At 40.4% G+C, this 16,887-nt stretch overlaps 1 protein-coding gene across 1 annotated transcript; it reads right to left on the bottom strand.

The window, feature by feature from the left end:
• Positions 1–1,283: 1,283 nt before the first annotated feature.
• LOC121386715 lies at positions 1,284–16,074 on the bottom strand. Its single transcript, XM_041517708.1, has 5 exons — positions 16,056–16,074; positions 14,076–14,142; positions 11,346–11,666; positions 5,803–5,923; positions 1,284–2,032 (listed from the first exon to the last, which is right to left on the bottom strand). The coding sequence occupies exons 2-5, from the start codon at positions 14,131–14,133 to the stop codon at positions 1,867–1,869; spliced, it is 666 nt and encodes a 221-aa protein (XP_041373642.1). The 5' UTR covers positions 14,134–14,142; positions 16,056–16,074; the 3' UTR covers positions 1,284–1,866.
• Positions 16,075–16,887: the final 813 nt, after the last annotated feature.

The following is a 16,887-nucleotide window of genomic DNA, read 5'->3' as shown; positions in this document are numbered from 1 at the left end:
TATATTTTATTTTAAAAATATATACATGATTAATGTGTTACTAGTATACAAACTAAACTTTGAAAGTCCTACTAACACTATAAAATAACAATTCTGAAATAGGAAGGTACGACTGTCAATAATACGTTGTCAAGATCAAACCGGTTTTAACTACAGCGCAAGATTTCTCTTTTAATTTTTTGAGACAAACCCTACAATTTGAAATCGGCAAACGCACGTGTTAACTGAAACTGACAACAGGCTGTCGTTTGTGCTTTGCCGAGCTATGGCGGGACAGGCGACGAATCAAGCGTATACGTTTGACGATATCCGTTCATAGCGAACACACACGACTTTTTTAAAAGTGCATTTGAGCTTGTATTTCACATTTGTACATGATGTTATAATATGGTAACCAGATAATGTAACTTTAAATTACAAAGCTATAGCAATTCTCAGAACATTGCGTAAAGTGGTTTACATCGTTTCTATACGGGTTGGCCTTCGTGCATGTGCGTCAAAAATAAAGCCGTAAAGAGAAACAAACTTTGTACCAGTTATCAAATTTATGTCCAATCTAATTAAAATTAGCTCCACTATTACATGTGGATCTAAAGACAGCCAGTTGGAGCTCATGTCCACCAATCAAAACCTTACTTGCAGAATCCTGCCAGTGATTTAAAACTAACAACACTGCGTAGTCCCCAATGTCCAGGTAACATTTCGTCTGTAAATAATAATTTAAATATTGACCAATCACACATAGCCTTTTATAACGTTATTTGGGAGCATACAAATTCTAAAAATATCGGGCGAGTCTATTTTAGTGGCCGCAGTACAGCGAACCATACCAATACGTACGGGGTGGGTTATCAGTCTTCAATTTTACATTAAAAATTATTTATTTATTTATAAAATTTAAAAAAACCTAAATCAGTCTTCAGTTTTACATTACAAATTATTTATTTTATAAAATAAAACATGTTTTAAGGCATTCGTAATTCACACGAAACATGTCAGGATAATTCGGAATGTTTTCAAATTATTTTTAAATCACTGGCAGGATTCTGCAAGTAAGGTTTTGATTGGTGGACATGAACTCCAACTGGCTGTCTTTAGATCCACATGTAATAGTGGAGCTAATTTTAATTAGATTGATTTATGGCCCTCGTGAAATAATAATCGCTAAAGCTCGTGACAACTGAACATTATTTCACTCGAGGAAATAAATTTGATAATAACTGGTAACTCGTTTATTATCCTCTGTTTACAAGATCCTTTATATATGTCAACAACGAAGTAAATTTTATTATTATTATTTTTATGAATTTATATTGCAAATGCATTACAATTGACAGAAGGCACAATTGCTGTACATTAAAAGTGATCCTTTATGGAGGTGGATACTATGGCATGTTACATATGATTGTGTTTTATTGTACAAACTTGAAAATTAATGCAATGCCACCTGCACCAGGGTCAGCTGTTCAAAGAATGGCTAATTTCACTCTGGGTTTGAAAAATATAAAACAAAAAGCATAATAATTTTAAATCATTCACTTGTTCAACGAATGGCTAAGCTCGCCATGAGTTTTTATAAATATAAGAACACCCACCCTCCCACATCCCCGAAAAAACAACAAAATAAAACCCACCCCCCCCCCCCCCCCCCAACCCCCATAATTTATATGATTATGTATAATTGTTCAGTTGTTCAAAGTATGGCTAAGCTCTCACTGCGTTATAGTACAGATTCTCCGATTGGTCCAGGAATTTATTATTTGCTGCATTATAGTACAGCGTTCTCCGATTGGTCCAGGAATTAATTATTTGCTTCGTTATAGTACAGCATGCTCAGATTGGTTTAGAAATTTATTCTTTGCTGCGTTATACTACAGCGTTCTCCGATTGGTCTAGGCCATCATTATTTACTGCTAGGTCTAGGCCAGCATTATTTACTAACTGATCTATTCCATCATTATTTACTACTTCATCTTCAAGTTCAATATCTCCTGCATTCTGGTCAGCTTCTCTGTTGTTATTTTTTTTTTTCCTGTAAAGGAACAGAATTTACGTTTTATTCCCAACATTGCATGGCATAAAAAGTCTTATTATATACATAGCAATGAAATATATAGATCTACAGAAACCATAAAAGTGATATCTAGTGAAAAGTCATATTTTCTCTGTCTTTTAATTAGTTGCAGTGAAAATGTAGAAATCGTATTTACTTTTTTGTTAAAGTTCATGATTAAATTATCTCTCATTGCTTCGCAATTCATAAAACTATGGTTTTCGCACATCACTCAGTGACATAAAAATCGTATTCGGAAAACCCCATGAAATAGCCTCTATTTATTTCAGTATTAGTGATTAATATATCAAATATTTGTTATCAGCGAATTCGAAAATGATCAATGAAAAGGTATTTAACGTCAAAGATAGGGTTATGGTTGTATTAAAGCGGGAATCTTTTCCTACCCGGTGGTAGGAAGTAATTCCGTGTTTTCGCTATTATCTCTGGTTGATAGATCACTGATAATGGTCGACCTGACAACAGGGTTCAGCAAGAGAGAAGTGGGGAGGCTGATATTACTTTTATAACTCACTGTCGCAGCGATAACGGTCGACCTGACAACAGGGTTCAGCAAGAGAGAAGTTGAGAAGCTGATATTACTTTTATAACTCACTGTCGCGGTGATCACGGTCGACCTGACAACAGGGTTCAGCAAGAGAGAAGTTGGGAGGCTGATATTACTTTTATAACTCACTGTCGCGGTGATAACGGTCGACCTGACAACAGGGTTCAGCAAGAGAGAAGTTGAGAAGCTGATATTACTTTTATAACTCACTGTCGCGGTGATCACGGTCGACCTGACAACAGGGTTCAGCAAGAGAGAAGTTGAGAGGCTGATATTACTTTTATAACTCACTGTCGCGGTGATAAAGGTCGACCTGACAACAGGGTTCAGCAAGAGAAAAGTGGAGAAGCTGATATTACTTTTATAACTCACTGTCGCGGTGATAACGGTCGACCTGACAACAGGGTTCAGCAAGAGAGAAGTGGAGAGGCTGATATTACTTTTATACCTCACTGTCGCGGTGATAACGGTCGACCTGACAACAGGGTTCAGCAAGAGAGAAGTGGAGAGGCTGATATTACTTTTATACCTCACTGTCGCGGTGATCACGATCGACCTGACAACAGGGTTCAGCAAGAGAGAAGTTGAGAAGCTGATATTACTTTTATAACTCACTGTCGCGGTGATCACGGTCGACCTGACAACAGGGTTCAGCAAGAGAGAAGTTGGGAGGCTGATATTACTTTTATAACTCACTGTCGCGGTGATCACGGTCGACCTGACAACAGGGTTCAGCAAGAGAGAAGTGGGGAGGCTGATATTACTTTTATAACTTACTGTCACAGCGATAACGGTCGACCTGACAACAGGGTTCAGCAAGAGAGAAGTGTGGAGGCTGATATTACTTTTATAACTTACTGTCGCAGCGATAACGGTCGACCTGACAACAGGGTTCAGCAAGAGAGAAGTGGAGACGCTGATATTATTTTTATAACTCACTGTCGCGGTGATAACGGTCGACCTGACAACAGGGTTCAGCAAGAGAGAAGTGGAGAGGCTCATATTACTTTTATAACTCACTGTCGCGGTGATAACAGTCGACCTGACAACAGGGTTCAGCAAGAGAGAAGTTGAGACGCTGATATTACTTTTATAACTCACTGTCGCAGCGATAACGGTCGACCTGACAACAGGGTTCAGCAAGAGAGAAGTGGGGAGGCTGATATTACTTTTATAACTCACTGTCGCAGCGATAACGGTCGACCTGACAACAGGGTTCAGCAAGAGAGAAGTGGGGAGGCTCATATTACTTTTATAACTCACTGTCGCGGTGATCACGGTCGACCTGACAACAGGGTTCAGCAAGAGAGAAGTGGGGAGGCTGATATTACTTTTATAACTCACTGTCGCGGTGATCACGGTCGACCTGACAACAGGGTTCAGCAAGAGAGAAGTGGGGAGGCTGATATTACTTTTATAACTCACTGTCACAGCGATAATGGTCGACCTGACAACAGGGTTCAGCCTGAGAGAAGTGGGGAGGCTGATATTACTTTTATAACTTACTGTCGCAGCGATAACGGTCGACCTGACAACAGGGTTCAGGAAGAGAGAAGTTGAGAAGCTGATATTACTTTTATAACTCACTGTCGCTGTGATAACGGTTGACCTGACAACAGGGTTCAGCAAGAGAGAAGTGGGGAGGCTGATATTACTTTTATAACTCACTGTCACAGCGATAATGGTCGACCTGACAACAGGGTTCAGCAAGAGAGAAGTGGGGAGGCTGATATTACTTTTATAACTTACTGTCGCAGCGATAACGGTCGACCTGACAACAGGGTTCAGGAAGAGAGAAGTTGAGAAGCTGATATTACTTTTATAACTCACTGTCGCTGTGATAACGGTTGACCTGACAACAGGGTTCAGCAAGAGAGAAGTTGAGAGGCTGATATTACTTTTATAACTCACTGTCGCTGTGATAACGGTTGACCTGACAAAAGGGTTCAGCAAGAGAGAAGTGGGGAGGCTCATATTACTTTTATAACTTACTGTCGCAGCGATAACGGTCGACCTGACAACAGGGTTCAGGAAGAGAGAAGTTGAGAAGCTGATATTACTTTTATAACTCACTGTCGCTGTGATAACGGTCGACCTGACAACAGGGTTCAGCAAGAGAGAAGTTGAGAAGCTGATATTACTTTTATAACTCACTGTCGCTGTGATAACGGTCGACCTGACAACAGGGTTCAGGAAGAGAGAAGTTGAGAAGCTGATATTACTTTTATAACTCACTATCACAGTGATATGTCGCCCTGGCAGCACGTGGGCACACGTTTTGCTCTATGTGACCACACAAAAAAAGGTTCGGCGCAGGTTCGTTTCGCACAGAGGCGTCGGGTTTCTTCGTGTAGCGTTGGTACTGGTTAACAACATGTAAGTTTAACATCATGACTGGACTTGAGAATAATGAAACTGTCTGTGGCATCAAACTTAGGGGAAGTGTGTATTTTAGACACAGTAGCTGGCAACCATTTGGTCGCCGACGATCGCCGAAGTATTACACAGTCCTCTCTAGCCCTCCCCTACAACATATCAACAAGGGGAGGTCTAGAGGTGTCTCAAGCTAGGATTGAATTAGCTCTTGTAAACGACCATTTCATTTCATTTCAACTTATTTCCGTCCTTATATCCAATTAAGGTTCAAGCACGCTGTCCTTGGCACACACAACTCAGCTATCTGGACTGCGTCCAGGATAGTGAGTTAGTTGTCAGTGAGAAAGAAGAGGGTGTAGTGGTCTTACACCTACCCATTGAGTCGGTAAAACTTTCTATGGGTGGCAGCCCGTACCGGGCTGCGAACCCAGTACCTACCAGCCTTACGTCCGATGGCTTAACCACGACACCACCGAGGAAGGAAATGAAGGAAATGTTTTATTTAACAACGCACTCAACACATTTTATTTATGGTTACATGGCGTCGGACATATGGTTAAGGACCACACAGATATTGAGGGAGGAAACCCGCTGTCGCCACTTCATGGGCTACTCTTTTCAATAAGCAGCATCCCACAGACAGGGTAGCACATACCACGGCCTTTGATATACCAGCCGTGGTGCACTGGCTGGAACGAGAAATAGCCCAAATGGGCCCACTAACGGGGATTGATCCCAAAACGACCGCGCATCAAGCGAGCGTTTTACCACCCAACTACGTCCCGCCCTAGGATTAATTAACTACCTCTTGTAAACGACCACCGCCAACGGAAGGGCCAGTGCCAGTAACAGACCAATGCAGATTCCGGCTACAGCCACTCCACTCAAGCCAGCAGACATGCGCTCTGCACTAGGGTCATTATATCCTAGAGAAAAAGAAGAAAAAGGAAGAGAGAAGATAGACTTGTGGGGCCACACAAGAGAGTTAAATTTGTTTTGTTTAACGACACCACTAGAGCACATTGATTAATTAATCATCGGCTATTGGATGTAAAAACATTTGGTAATTATAACACGTAGTCATTAGAGGAAACTCGTTACATTTTTCCATTAGTAGCAAGGGATCGTTTATATGCACCATCCCACAGACAGGAAAGCATATACCACGGCCTTTGATATATCGCGGTGCACTGGCTGGAACGAGAAATAGCCCAATGGGCCCACCGGCGGGGATCGATACCGCACCGACCGCGCACCAAGCGAGCGCTTTACCACCGGGCTATCTCTCGCCCCTAGAGAAGATACAGTTTCATGGGGACCACAAGAGAGTAGACAAAACTAACCACTTAACACTAGAAGTCGCTGATTGTAGGTATTTACGGCATCCGAGTGAAGAAGAAGCAGTTTAAAAATTGTCATGTCATGTCATGTCATAGGGTTTTACGTGCACATTCAGAACAAGCTGTTGTAGCGCACGCCCGTCCATGTAGGAAAGGTAGGGGGAGGGGAGAGGAGGGACCGCCTGCACTGGCAGGTGCAAGGGAGCACCAGCAGCCCGATCGAATCGGTAGCAGGCGGGTTAAAAAAAAATTGTCCAATATTTTTGTATATATAGAGGATTCGCAGGCACGGCAGAGCTGGTGTGGGCTGGGTTGGGGGTGGGGCGGATAAAAAACAGTAGTAGTAAATCGTAAGGCAGAGATGAAAGTTACTTGTAGAATGCAGGAAGTTGCATTTCAGGAAATCTAGTTTTCAAAATTTTACCCGTGGAGCATACCCCCGAACCCCGTAGAGACTTTGCTTTGCGCCCTCGATCTCAGTCAGCCCCCGCAAAATGTTTTATGTCTACTTGCTTCCACAGTGCCTGATTCGTCAGGAGTGTTTTTTATTATGTTCAACATCAACCTCGTCTATGTTAATCGGTATTTGTCGAGACTGCCGAGACAAATACCGATTAATTAGACGAGGTTGATATTTTACATATTAATAAACACAAGTAGGCTAGCGAATTCTATTTATCCTATAACATTTATAAAATTACATTTAAATCAAAGTTCTGGGGCCCTATTTTCGAAGCCATCTTAGCGCTACGAAATCGTAAAACCGTCGTAGGTTGTGACGTCACTACAGCGCACGCCATAGTGACGTTATAGCTTACGATGATTTCACGATTTCGTAGGCTAAGATAGCTTCGAAAATATGGGCCCTGAAGTCGCCTCACAGGTAATATGGCGCCACGCGCTTCAACAAAATCTCACCAAGACGTTATGTTCAGGTATACAAGTCTTGCTGGTTTTAAACAAATGACCCACAGTGATGGGTGAGTGGGTGGGTGGCAACAACTTTTTAAAGGTAATTTTTCTCACCAGGCGTTTATTCCCATGCCATTGTATATTACTTATTGTGTATCATGTATTCTGTATTAAGTACTATGTATTATCCATTATCCATTGTGCATTATCTATTAGCTATTATGTATGTATGATAATCAGTATTGTTCAAATTCCCTACAAAAGGAATAAGAAACAATTTGCGAGGCCAGAAAGGATTTAATTATCCCGTGTCAGTGCGGATGTAACAGTCAACCTCAACATACATACAACAAAACAAAAATATAGATAGATCCCTTGTTGCTAATCGAAAAGAGTAGCCCATGAAGTGGCGACAGCGGGTTTCCTCTCTATATATCTGTGTGGTCATTAACCATATGTCTGATGCCATATAACCGTAAATAAAATGTGTTGAGTCACTTTGCATATCCTTTACAATATAAATAAACTGAATACATGATATGACGTTTTCGTTTTAAGAACGCTGGACAATTTCCGATGCAAAATTGCTATTGAATTTTTTGTTTGCACATTACTAATACACCTGAATGTATTTGAAGAAAATCTTGTGATTAAATTTTTTTTTTTACTTTTTACGAAATATGGATTTCAAGTGAAATTTTGGTAAGATATGTTATATTTATTGTGTACGAAGCCAAAACAAGCAAAGCCAGTTTAAGGATCCGCGTGGCCTGTAGCACAAATAACAGCGGCACCCTCTTCTCAGGATATATATTTTGCAAACCCCTCGGGGAGAGGGGAAAAATGAGCCTGGGAAAAATAAGTTTACACATCACCGCAGGGCCCCCTGAAGCGCGGGGACGATAGTACGTGCTACAGCAATCTAATTAAAATTAGCTCCACTATTACATGTGGATCTAATATCAGCCAGTTGGAGCTCATGTCCATTTGACCTTTCATTCAACCAATCAAAACCTTACTTGCAAAATCATGGCAATGATTTGAAAATAATTTGAAAACATTCGGGATTATGCCGAGGGTATACGAAATGATTCGGGTGAATTATGAAGTATGCCGGAAACTAATTTCAATATAAAATTTTATATAAAATTCGTTTCAAGACAACAACAACAAAAAATGTGATGGTATAGCCATAAAATCTGTTTATACTAGTATACAATCCAGAGTTTATTACTGCACTTTCCCCCCTGGGTTTTTTTTCAATGTTGAAATAGACCAACAAGTTCGCCTATTGCATAAATAGTCTCGCCCGATATATTTAGAATTTGTATGCTCCCTAATAACGCTATAAAAGGCGAAGTGTAATTGGTCGATATTTAAATTGTTATTTATAGATGTCATGTCACCTGGACATGGGAGTCCATGCAATGCTGTTAGATCTACTGGTAGACCAGTAGAGCTAATTGTAATCAGATTGGTGCTACATGTGCTACTAGGATACATCGGCTCTGAAAACAAGCGTGACTGTCGTCGATCTTAATTGGGCACATGATGAAAATATGTAATGCCAGAGGCGGATTCGGGGGTGGGGGGTGGCCCTTGCACCCCACACCAATTTTGCGATAGTTATAATTTTATTATATATTAATTTTCATTTTTTTTACGATCCTCTCCAAACCTCCCCCAAAGTTCCCTTGGTATTCCACCTCATGTCACTGCCCCACCCCTCCCCTAAATGGATTTTCTGGATCCGCCACTGAAAGTGTAAGCAACGAACCCTTTCATGGTTCTCTTCGTACAGCTCATCTTAATAAATCAAGGCTAATATTCGTTCCTCGTATTCAGCCTTGATACATGTCGTCAAGAAATCGTGCCACAAAATGCTTAAATTTCATTGGATGCGATGAGATCTGATTGCAACGAATCGCAACGCTCCTTATAGATTCCCTTGTTATTGTAAACAAAGATGGCAGCGTCAGCGTCCATGGAAACGTGTCGTGTTTGTCACGATATGTTAAAAAAAAAGGTTTCGGCGGTTAATTTTTGATATTGCTTTCAAAATTGTCACATGTTACCGATGCTGTGATTGGTCAGCGATGTCATCGTGTAAGGGACATAATCGGTGTTACAAATTTTCTTCCAATAGAGGGCGCTAGTAGTGGATATCAGTAATCTTGAATACATGTATCAAGGCTGAATACGAGGAACGAATATTAGCCTTGATTTATGAAGATGCGTACAGCTAGGCATTTTAAATGCAATAAATGTTTTTATCATATCACTACTAAGGAATAGCATTGGGCACGCCCATTACATAAATCACATATTTTGAGACATAAGTATGCAAATATTTAGAACATAAGTATGCAAATTACATTATGCAAATTATATACCGAAAACGTAGAACTATTTACACCTGTCAAAATTGTTGACAAACAAACATGGCGTCTTTTGAAGTAGGAGATAGCGTTACTATCGATAAAAAAGGAAGTGCGACAATCAAAGCAACTCTACCTTTCGGTAATTATATAGTTATGATTGACGGGTCCAGTTATCAAGCTGAATTGTCACCAGAACGTTTACAGTTAGTGCAAACAGGGGATAGGGTAGATCCACGGACATCGAAGCAGACGCCACAATCCGGCAGGCCCAAAAACAAAACTCGTAGATTTGTAGTAGATGATGCGATGATTGGTAATGTCATTACAGAAAATGAAAATAAGAATACTGCCAAAAAAACTCTATACGACATGCGCATTTTTGAAAACTATCTACAATCAATCGATGAGTCCAGACCAATACATGAAATGCCCCCCAAAGAACTCGATGTAATTCTGTGCAAGTTTTACATCAGTGTACGAAAAGAAACCGGGGGGACATTACGAACCGAACAGTGTTACCTCTTTCCAAAGCAACATCGTAATAAATGTGGCTCAGCCTAAAAGTCCTGTTGTCCCCCTAAAACGACGAAGAATCATTTTCGACAGTGATTCAGACTCAGACTGAACTTGATGAATCCCTTAAATAGGTCAGTGACGTAGATAGGCCTATGTCTGACAATGACGTAGTACTCAGCAAAATGCCGCGAAAAGTTATTTTGAAACATTTGGCTATTGTCAGTTATTTTATTATAATTACATTGTTTATATATAAAACTGTTAAATTAATATTAAATTGTTTAAATAGCTACAATCTTTGTTTCCGCTTTTAACCTAGTTTCAGAAAGCATAGATAACCTTCAAGGTGTATTGACAAAACGATTATCAGCTGAGTGATTGACATGTACATGTATTCATACGTCATAACAGATTGTTACGTCCGAGCGTTGGGGTTTTGTTTATTAATCATTTAAGTGAAAAATAAACAAAATTGACAGTGATATGATAAATAGAATTCGTCACTCGTATTTTTTAATATGGGAAATACATGGGCGGATCCAGGAAATATTTTTAGGGGGGGGACCAAAAAAGAAGGGCGCATTGACTCGTCAAAAGGGCACCTTACTACAAGTTTTGATATTTACAATTAATATGAATTCCTACAGTTCTACGTCATAATATACTAGCAATAATGAAGTAAATTGGCGTCACTCGCGTTAGAACCTCAATGGGGCCCCATTGAGACTCAATAACACAGACACATATCTGCAAGCTTGCGCATGTACACGAAAATCTTGATTTCATTTATCTACAATATAATTATTGTTTACTTAAAAAAAAAAAAATGCCCAAACAAAAAGGGCACTTGGACATTTTGAGGGCACTTGAACAATTTTTTGGGGGGACGCGTCCCCCTGGTTCCCCCCCCCCCCCCCCCCTTGGATCCGCCCATGAAATATCAACCTCGGCCTGTTAATCTGTATTTGTCTCGGCAGAGCCTCGACAAATACAGATTAACGAAGCCTCGGTTGATATTTCCCATATTAAAAAATACTCGTGACGAATCCTCTATATCTTATCTGATCTTATCAACGCGGGGGCCCCTGAAGTGCTAACTGAATAAACCGGCTCTGAAAACAAGGGTGCGAAGAGTGACTGTCGTCAACCTTAATTGGGCACATGGTGAAACTATGTAATTTGTAAGCAACGTAGGCTACCTCCCACTGTTTTCTTCATGCAGCTAGATGCTTTACCAGTGAATCCATCCCTGCACTGCCAAACTCCTTCGTAATATTTCTCGTAGTACAATATTAACAGAACGTAATCGCTGTTCGACCTCATCCAACTTACGTACCGTTTCCTCGGCTTACGGTCTATGCCCTTACACGCTTTGTCACGCTCACAAATAATCACATCACCGTGTGGCGACACCCATTGAAGTTCATCTCTGATCTTTCCAGATACTCCACACATTAATTTTGATGGAACCCCAATGCGTGTATTTTCTATGCAGTCGATTTTAGTGTTCGCATAATTCTCTGTAAATAAACGAAGAAATGAAGAAGAGAATACATTATATATTATGTATGTATGTATGTATGTATGTCTATATCTATATCTATCTGTATATCTATCTATCTATATATATATATATATATATATATATATATATATATATATATATATATATATACTGAACAAAAAAAGAAACTTCCGATTTGTACATATAGTATTTGTTGTGTTAAAGAATGCATTGTGTAATGAAATTATATAGGTAGTATTAGCCTTGAGCTGTATTATCAGGATTCATGAATTTTATCGATTATTTTTGCACTGTTAATCGTCGACAACGTGAAATTCAATGTGCACGTGCATGCATGGTTCGACATGTCCCGTGTAGTATTCGGTCAATTTGTTTTACTTGTCTTACTGACATTATTGTCAAGTGAACGAAAGCGCTTCAAAATTTGTCAAAAAAATAACGTTTTTTACATTGTAGCATTTTTAGTATGCCAAGAATACCCAATAATTTACGCGAACGGGCGATTGGCATGCTTGATGCTGGCATGTCGACAGAAGACGTTGCAAGGCATGTTGGGAGTTCTAGTCGAGCGATACGAAATCTTCGCGTAAGATTTCGAACGACAGGAAGCACCAACGACTTGCCACGTCGTGGACGTCCGCGTGTTACAACGCGTGGTCAAGACCGCTATATCATGAACACGCATTTGCGCAATCGATTCCAAACTGCCACTGCTACTGCTGCTAACACACCTGGGCTTCATAATAACCGAATCAGTGGGCAAACTGTTCGTAATCGTCTGCGGGAGAACGGTTTACATGCACGACGTCCTTACGTCGGATGCGTTTTAACGCAACGTCATCGTCTTAATTGGGCACGTGTACACACTCGTTGGATACGGCGACGCTGGAATACCGTTCTTTTTTCGGATGAATCCAGATTTTCTTTACAACGTCGTGATGGCAGGTTGCGCGTCTACCGTAGGAGAAATGAACGCTATGCTGACTGTTGTGTTCTTGAACGAGATCGTTTCGGGGGTGGGGGTTCTGTCATGGCCTGGGCAGCCATTGCCCATAGTTATCGTTCACCACTAGTCGTCATTGATGGCAATTTAAATGCTCAACGTTACCGCGATGACATTCTCGCTCATCACGTCATTCCTCTGTTCCATAACAACGCCAACATCTCAATTTTTCAGCGTGATAATGCCATCTCTCATACAGCTAGAGACACTGTAAATTTTCTTAGGACAAATAAGATTGATTTCATTGATGACTGGCCCGCTAAAAGTCCTAATCTCAACCCCATCGAGCATGTCTGGGATAGTCTGGACAGACGATTGAGGCGTCGTCCCAACCCACCCGCTAACGTCAACGAACTTGTCAAGCGCTCATTCAGGAATGGAACAATATTCCACAGGCAGAAATCAACACTTTAGTCAATTCTATGCGCCTGCGATGCACTGCAGTGGTCAATTCAAGAGGTGGTTATACCCGTTATTAAGTGGGTGGTTTAGTTTTTTTAACCCCTACCACACTTGGTCAAAATTTCTCCCAGTTTCTGTTAACCTATGGCCATGATTTTTGCACCAAACGATGCATCATGGAACACTCTTTAAACGCATATATAACAATTATTCCCCCGGTTTGTTTTCATCAAGTTATGTTCAAGCAAAGTTAGCGGAAGTTTCTTATTTTGTTCAGTATATATATACATACAGTGTATCGCAGGAAATCGCATCCATATGAGCTTTTATTTTCAAAAATTTCCGGGTGAGATTAGCCCACTGGCCGCACACATTTAGGCCTATGATCATCTAGGCCCTACTACTTCAGCGTGACCGGTGCCGGTGCGGCAGATCATGAGATAGATTATGGTTAACTTTATTTAAATCAACTATTACATGCCAGAAATAGCACCTTTTGTGACTTAAGATTTAAAAAAAATTCCGGTGCGAGAGGGGGCGAACCCCTCACGAGCTCCCCCCCCCCCCCCCCCCCTCGTGGACTTCTGCCACTCGTTTGTGAGGCCCAAGGCCTCACATGTCCGCCAACCTGGTCGCATAAAAGTTGGAGAACACTGATACACATACACATGTATATAATATATATGTACATACATGTATTAGCACATGCAACACACACACACACACACACACACACACACACACACGAACACAGACACACACACATAGAAACAGAGACATACACACACACATACACACACACAAACACACACAGGCATAGAGAGACAGACAGATGAGAGAGAGAGGGGGAGAGTGAGACAGAGAGACAGAGGGAGACAGAGAGAGAGAGAGAGAGAGAGAGAGAGAGAGAGAGAGAGACATGCAGAAAGAGACAGAGAGAGAGAGAGAGGGGGAGAGTCTAGCATGATAACAATGTCATATTCATTATATTGTCATTACCACAAAGACCGATAGACACGGTTGAAAACAGGACCAGTGCTGCTAGCGCCAAACCCATCTTCAACGGCTGTAAATAACAGAAATACATTTAATAATTTGATTAAAAAACCCGAATGAATAATGTGTATAGTCAACGTCCCAAACTGCGTAAGTCAACTACATTCAATTTGCTATCGTTTTCCTTGATTTCTAAGGTTTTCCTTTATAATTCGGAACCATTTACATTGTCATTTACAATAAAGTTCAAGCAAGTAAGCATCTTAATACAAAAGCTTACAAACCTCTAAAACCATTAATTTTATTAGGCCCTTTTATCCTTAAATTACCGATAACGTGTCCAATATGTTTATTTCAACACTTGGGAGAGAGAGAGAGAGAGAGAGAGAGAGAGAGAGAGAGAGAGAGAGAGAGAGAGAGAGAGAGAGAGAGAGAGAGAGAGAGAGAGAGTGTGTGGGAGGAGGAAGAGAGATAGGGGGGAGAGAGAGGAGACAGAGAGAGATAAAGAGAGAGAGAGACAGACAGAGAGAAAGAGACAGAAAGAGAGAGAGAAAGAGACAGAGACAGACATACAGAGTTAAAGTGTTTGTTTTGTATAACAACACCACTAGAGCATGTTGATTTATTAATGACAAGATATAAAGATATACACTGGGCTAGAGGACACTCAAGCTAAGAAACTGCCATATAGTATTTCTTTTTACAATTGTTCTTTGTGGTTTGTGCATCTTTAGAAGGTGCTGATGGAGAACTCGAGGGGTGCAAACTTGGTACCTTTGAGCATAATTAAACACACAACTATGACACCTATGACAAAACAGTCGATGTCTACCACGGTGTTTCAGGGGTGAAGGAAGGAATTCATTTTGAAGTCGCCCCAACTGATTAAGGCATCACAACGCCATTTAAATCCATGATGCCTCAAACCAACCAGCCAGAAGGAAATTGCAATGATCACATTTTACATCCACTGAAAATATTCTGATGTTAACAATTGAATTGTGTGGCCCACGGAATTCATTGATAACAATATCTTGCTAACGGGGTAATTGCCTCATCGTTTAAAGACAAGATGACCACGATGACGGCCACTAAGAGAAGCGGTAGTCATATCTTACATTCTATTTTACCCCAAACAAACAAAAAGTTATACTTCAAATACAGGGTTTTGGTGCGCAAGGAAGGAAGGAAATGTTTTATTTGACGACGCAGTCAACACATTTTTAATTACGGTTACATGGCGTCGGACATATGGACCACACAGATATAGAGAGAGGAAACCCGCTGTCGCCACTTCGTGGGTTACTCTTTTCGATTAGCAGCAAGGGAACTTTTATATGCACCACCCCACAGACAGGATAACACACACCACGGCCTTTGATATACCAGTCGTGCACTGGCTGGAGCGAGAAATAGCCCAATGGGCCCACTGACGGGGATCGATCCCAAACGGACCGCGCATCAAGCGAACGCTTTACCACTGGGCTAGGTCCCGTCCCCTGGTGTGCAAGGAATTCATTTCTCGCATTCAGTTTCTACCACAGAGCGTTTTATCATTGTTTAAATCCAAGATGGCAACAGCAAATAAACATAAATCGGTTGCATGCTATTTGCTGCCACGTGTGCCCATTCAGACTGTGGTACTGCTGCTATGATATCAACACAGTGTATGGGTTTTTTTCTTTGAATGTTAAATGAAGCAACAGAAGTCACAAGTTGGTGATGTAGGTTCTTGTATTTTACTTCCCAACATAAAACATGATTAACAAGTTACCAACATGGTGATACAGATAATAAATAAATATGTATACGAGAAACCAAGTTAAAGGAGCTTATGCTTAATTAAGTCATCATTGTTTATTAGCCATATGGGCGGAGAGAAGTGAAGAAAGAAAAGTGATCTTTCTCTAAAGTCCGAACCAAAATGTTAACAACTACGATAAACTGCTCTCCTACCTTTATTTTTTGTTTGATTTTACCTACATTTTGTCCAGACAGAAATCTTGAAAAACAAAAAAACAGCATTACAATGACACAGATTCCACATACTAGATGATAACTAGGTCACCTATATTGTACTGGCTGCCATTTTGCCTTTTTATGGAATACTCTCCAAGAGGGTTGGGAGGATAGGACTTAATCTAACGTCATAACGTGCTATGATATAAAATCATCATGGTGGGCCCATTGGGCTATTTTTTCACTCCATCCAGTGCACCACGACTGGTATATCAAAGACCGTGGTATATACTATCCTGTCTTTGGGATGGTGCATATAAAAGATCCCTTGCTGCTAATCGAAAAAAGAGTAGCCCATGAAGTGGCGACAGCGGGTTTCCTCTCAATATGTGTGTGGTCCTAACCATATGTCCGACGCCATATAACCGTAAATAAAATGTGCACTAATAAACTAATAAATAAACTAATGGAGAATGTACGAGGGTGTGTGGATTCATGAAAAATGTTTTTTTTTATGGCTGTACACTTCCGACAATCTGAATATGTTAGTAGTAGTATCAGGTTTATAAGGCTTAAATTGCATATGTATTTGTTGATGCAGATGTTTGTTCATGTAATTAATGTATATTTATGTTGTTGTTACTGCAGATAAAGTTATATAATATTGTTTTTGCTCTGCCCATAGGCCTATGCGGGTGTTATGCTAATAAATTATTCTTATTCTTGGGTAAGTTCATTTTTATTTGGGTAACTCGTCAAACCGTTCCAAGTGTGAAACGAATACATTGCAAACGAATACAAATCGCATAAGTTCTAAAGGTAATTTTTATAATTTATATATTATTTTAATCCGAAT

Source organism: Gigantopelta aegis, chromosome 12, assembly GCF_016097555.1.
Source record: "Gigantopelta aegis isolate Gae_Host chromosome 12, Gae_host_genome, whole genome shotgun sequence".
NCBI classification, from domain to species: Eukaryota; Metazoa; Mollusca; class Gastropoda; order Neomphalida; family Peltospiridae; genus Gigantopelta; species Gigantopelta aegis.
The sequence above is the reverse complement of the archived record's forward strand: the minus strand, read 5'-3'. Positions and strand labels throughout refer to the sequence as shown.

Excerpts from the sequence above, each read along its gene's own strand:
- LOC121386715 (XM_041517708.1), bottom strand. The coding sequence starts at position 14,133 with ATGGGTTTGGCGCTAGCAGCACTGGTCCTGTTTTCAACCGTGTCTATC. Across the intron at positions 11,667-14,075 it reads CGTGTCTATCGGTCTTTGTG|AGAATTATGCGAACACTAAA; the intron begins GTAATGACAATA and ends GTTTATTTACAG. Across the intron at positions 5,924-11,345 it reads CATGAAGAAAACAGTGGGAG|GATATAATGACCCTAGTGCA; the intron begins GTAGCCTACGTT and ends CTTTTTCTCTAG.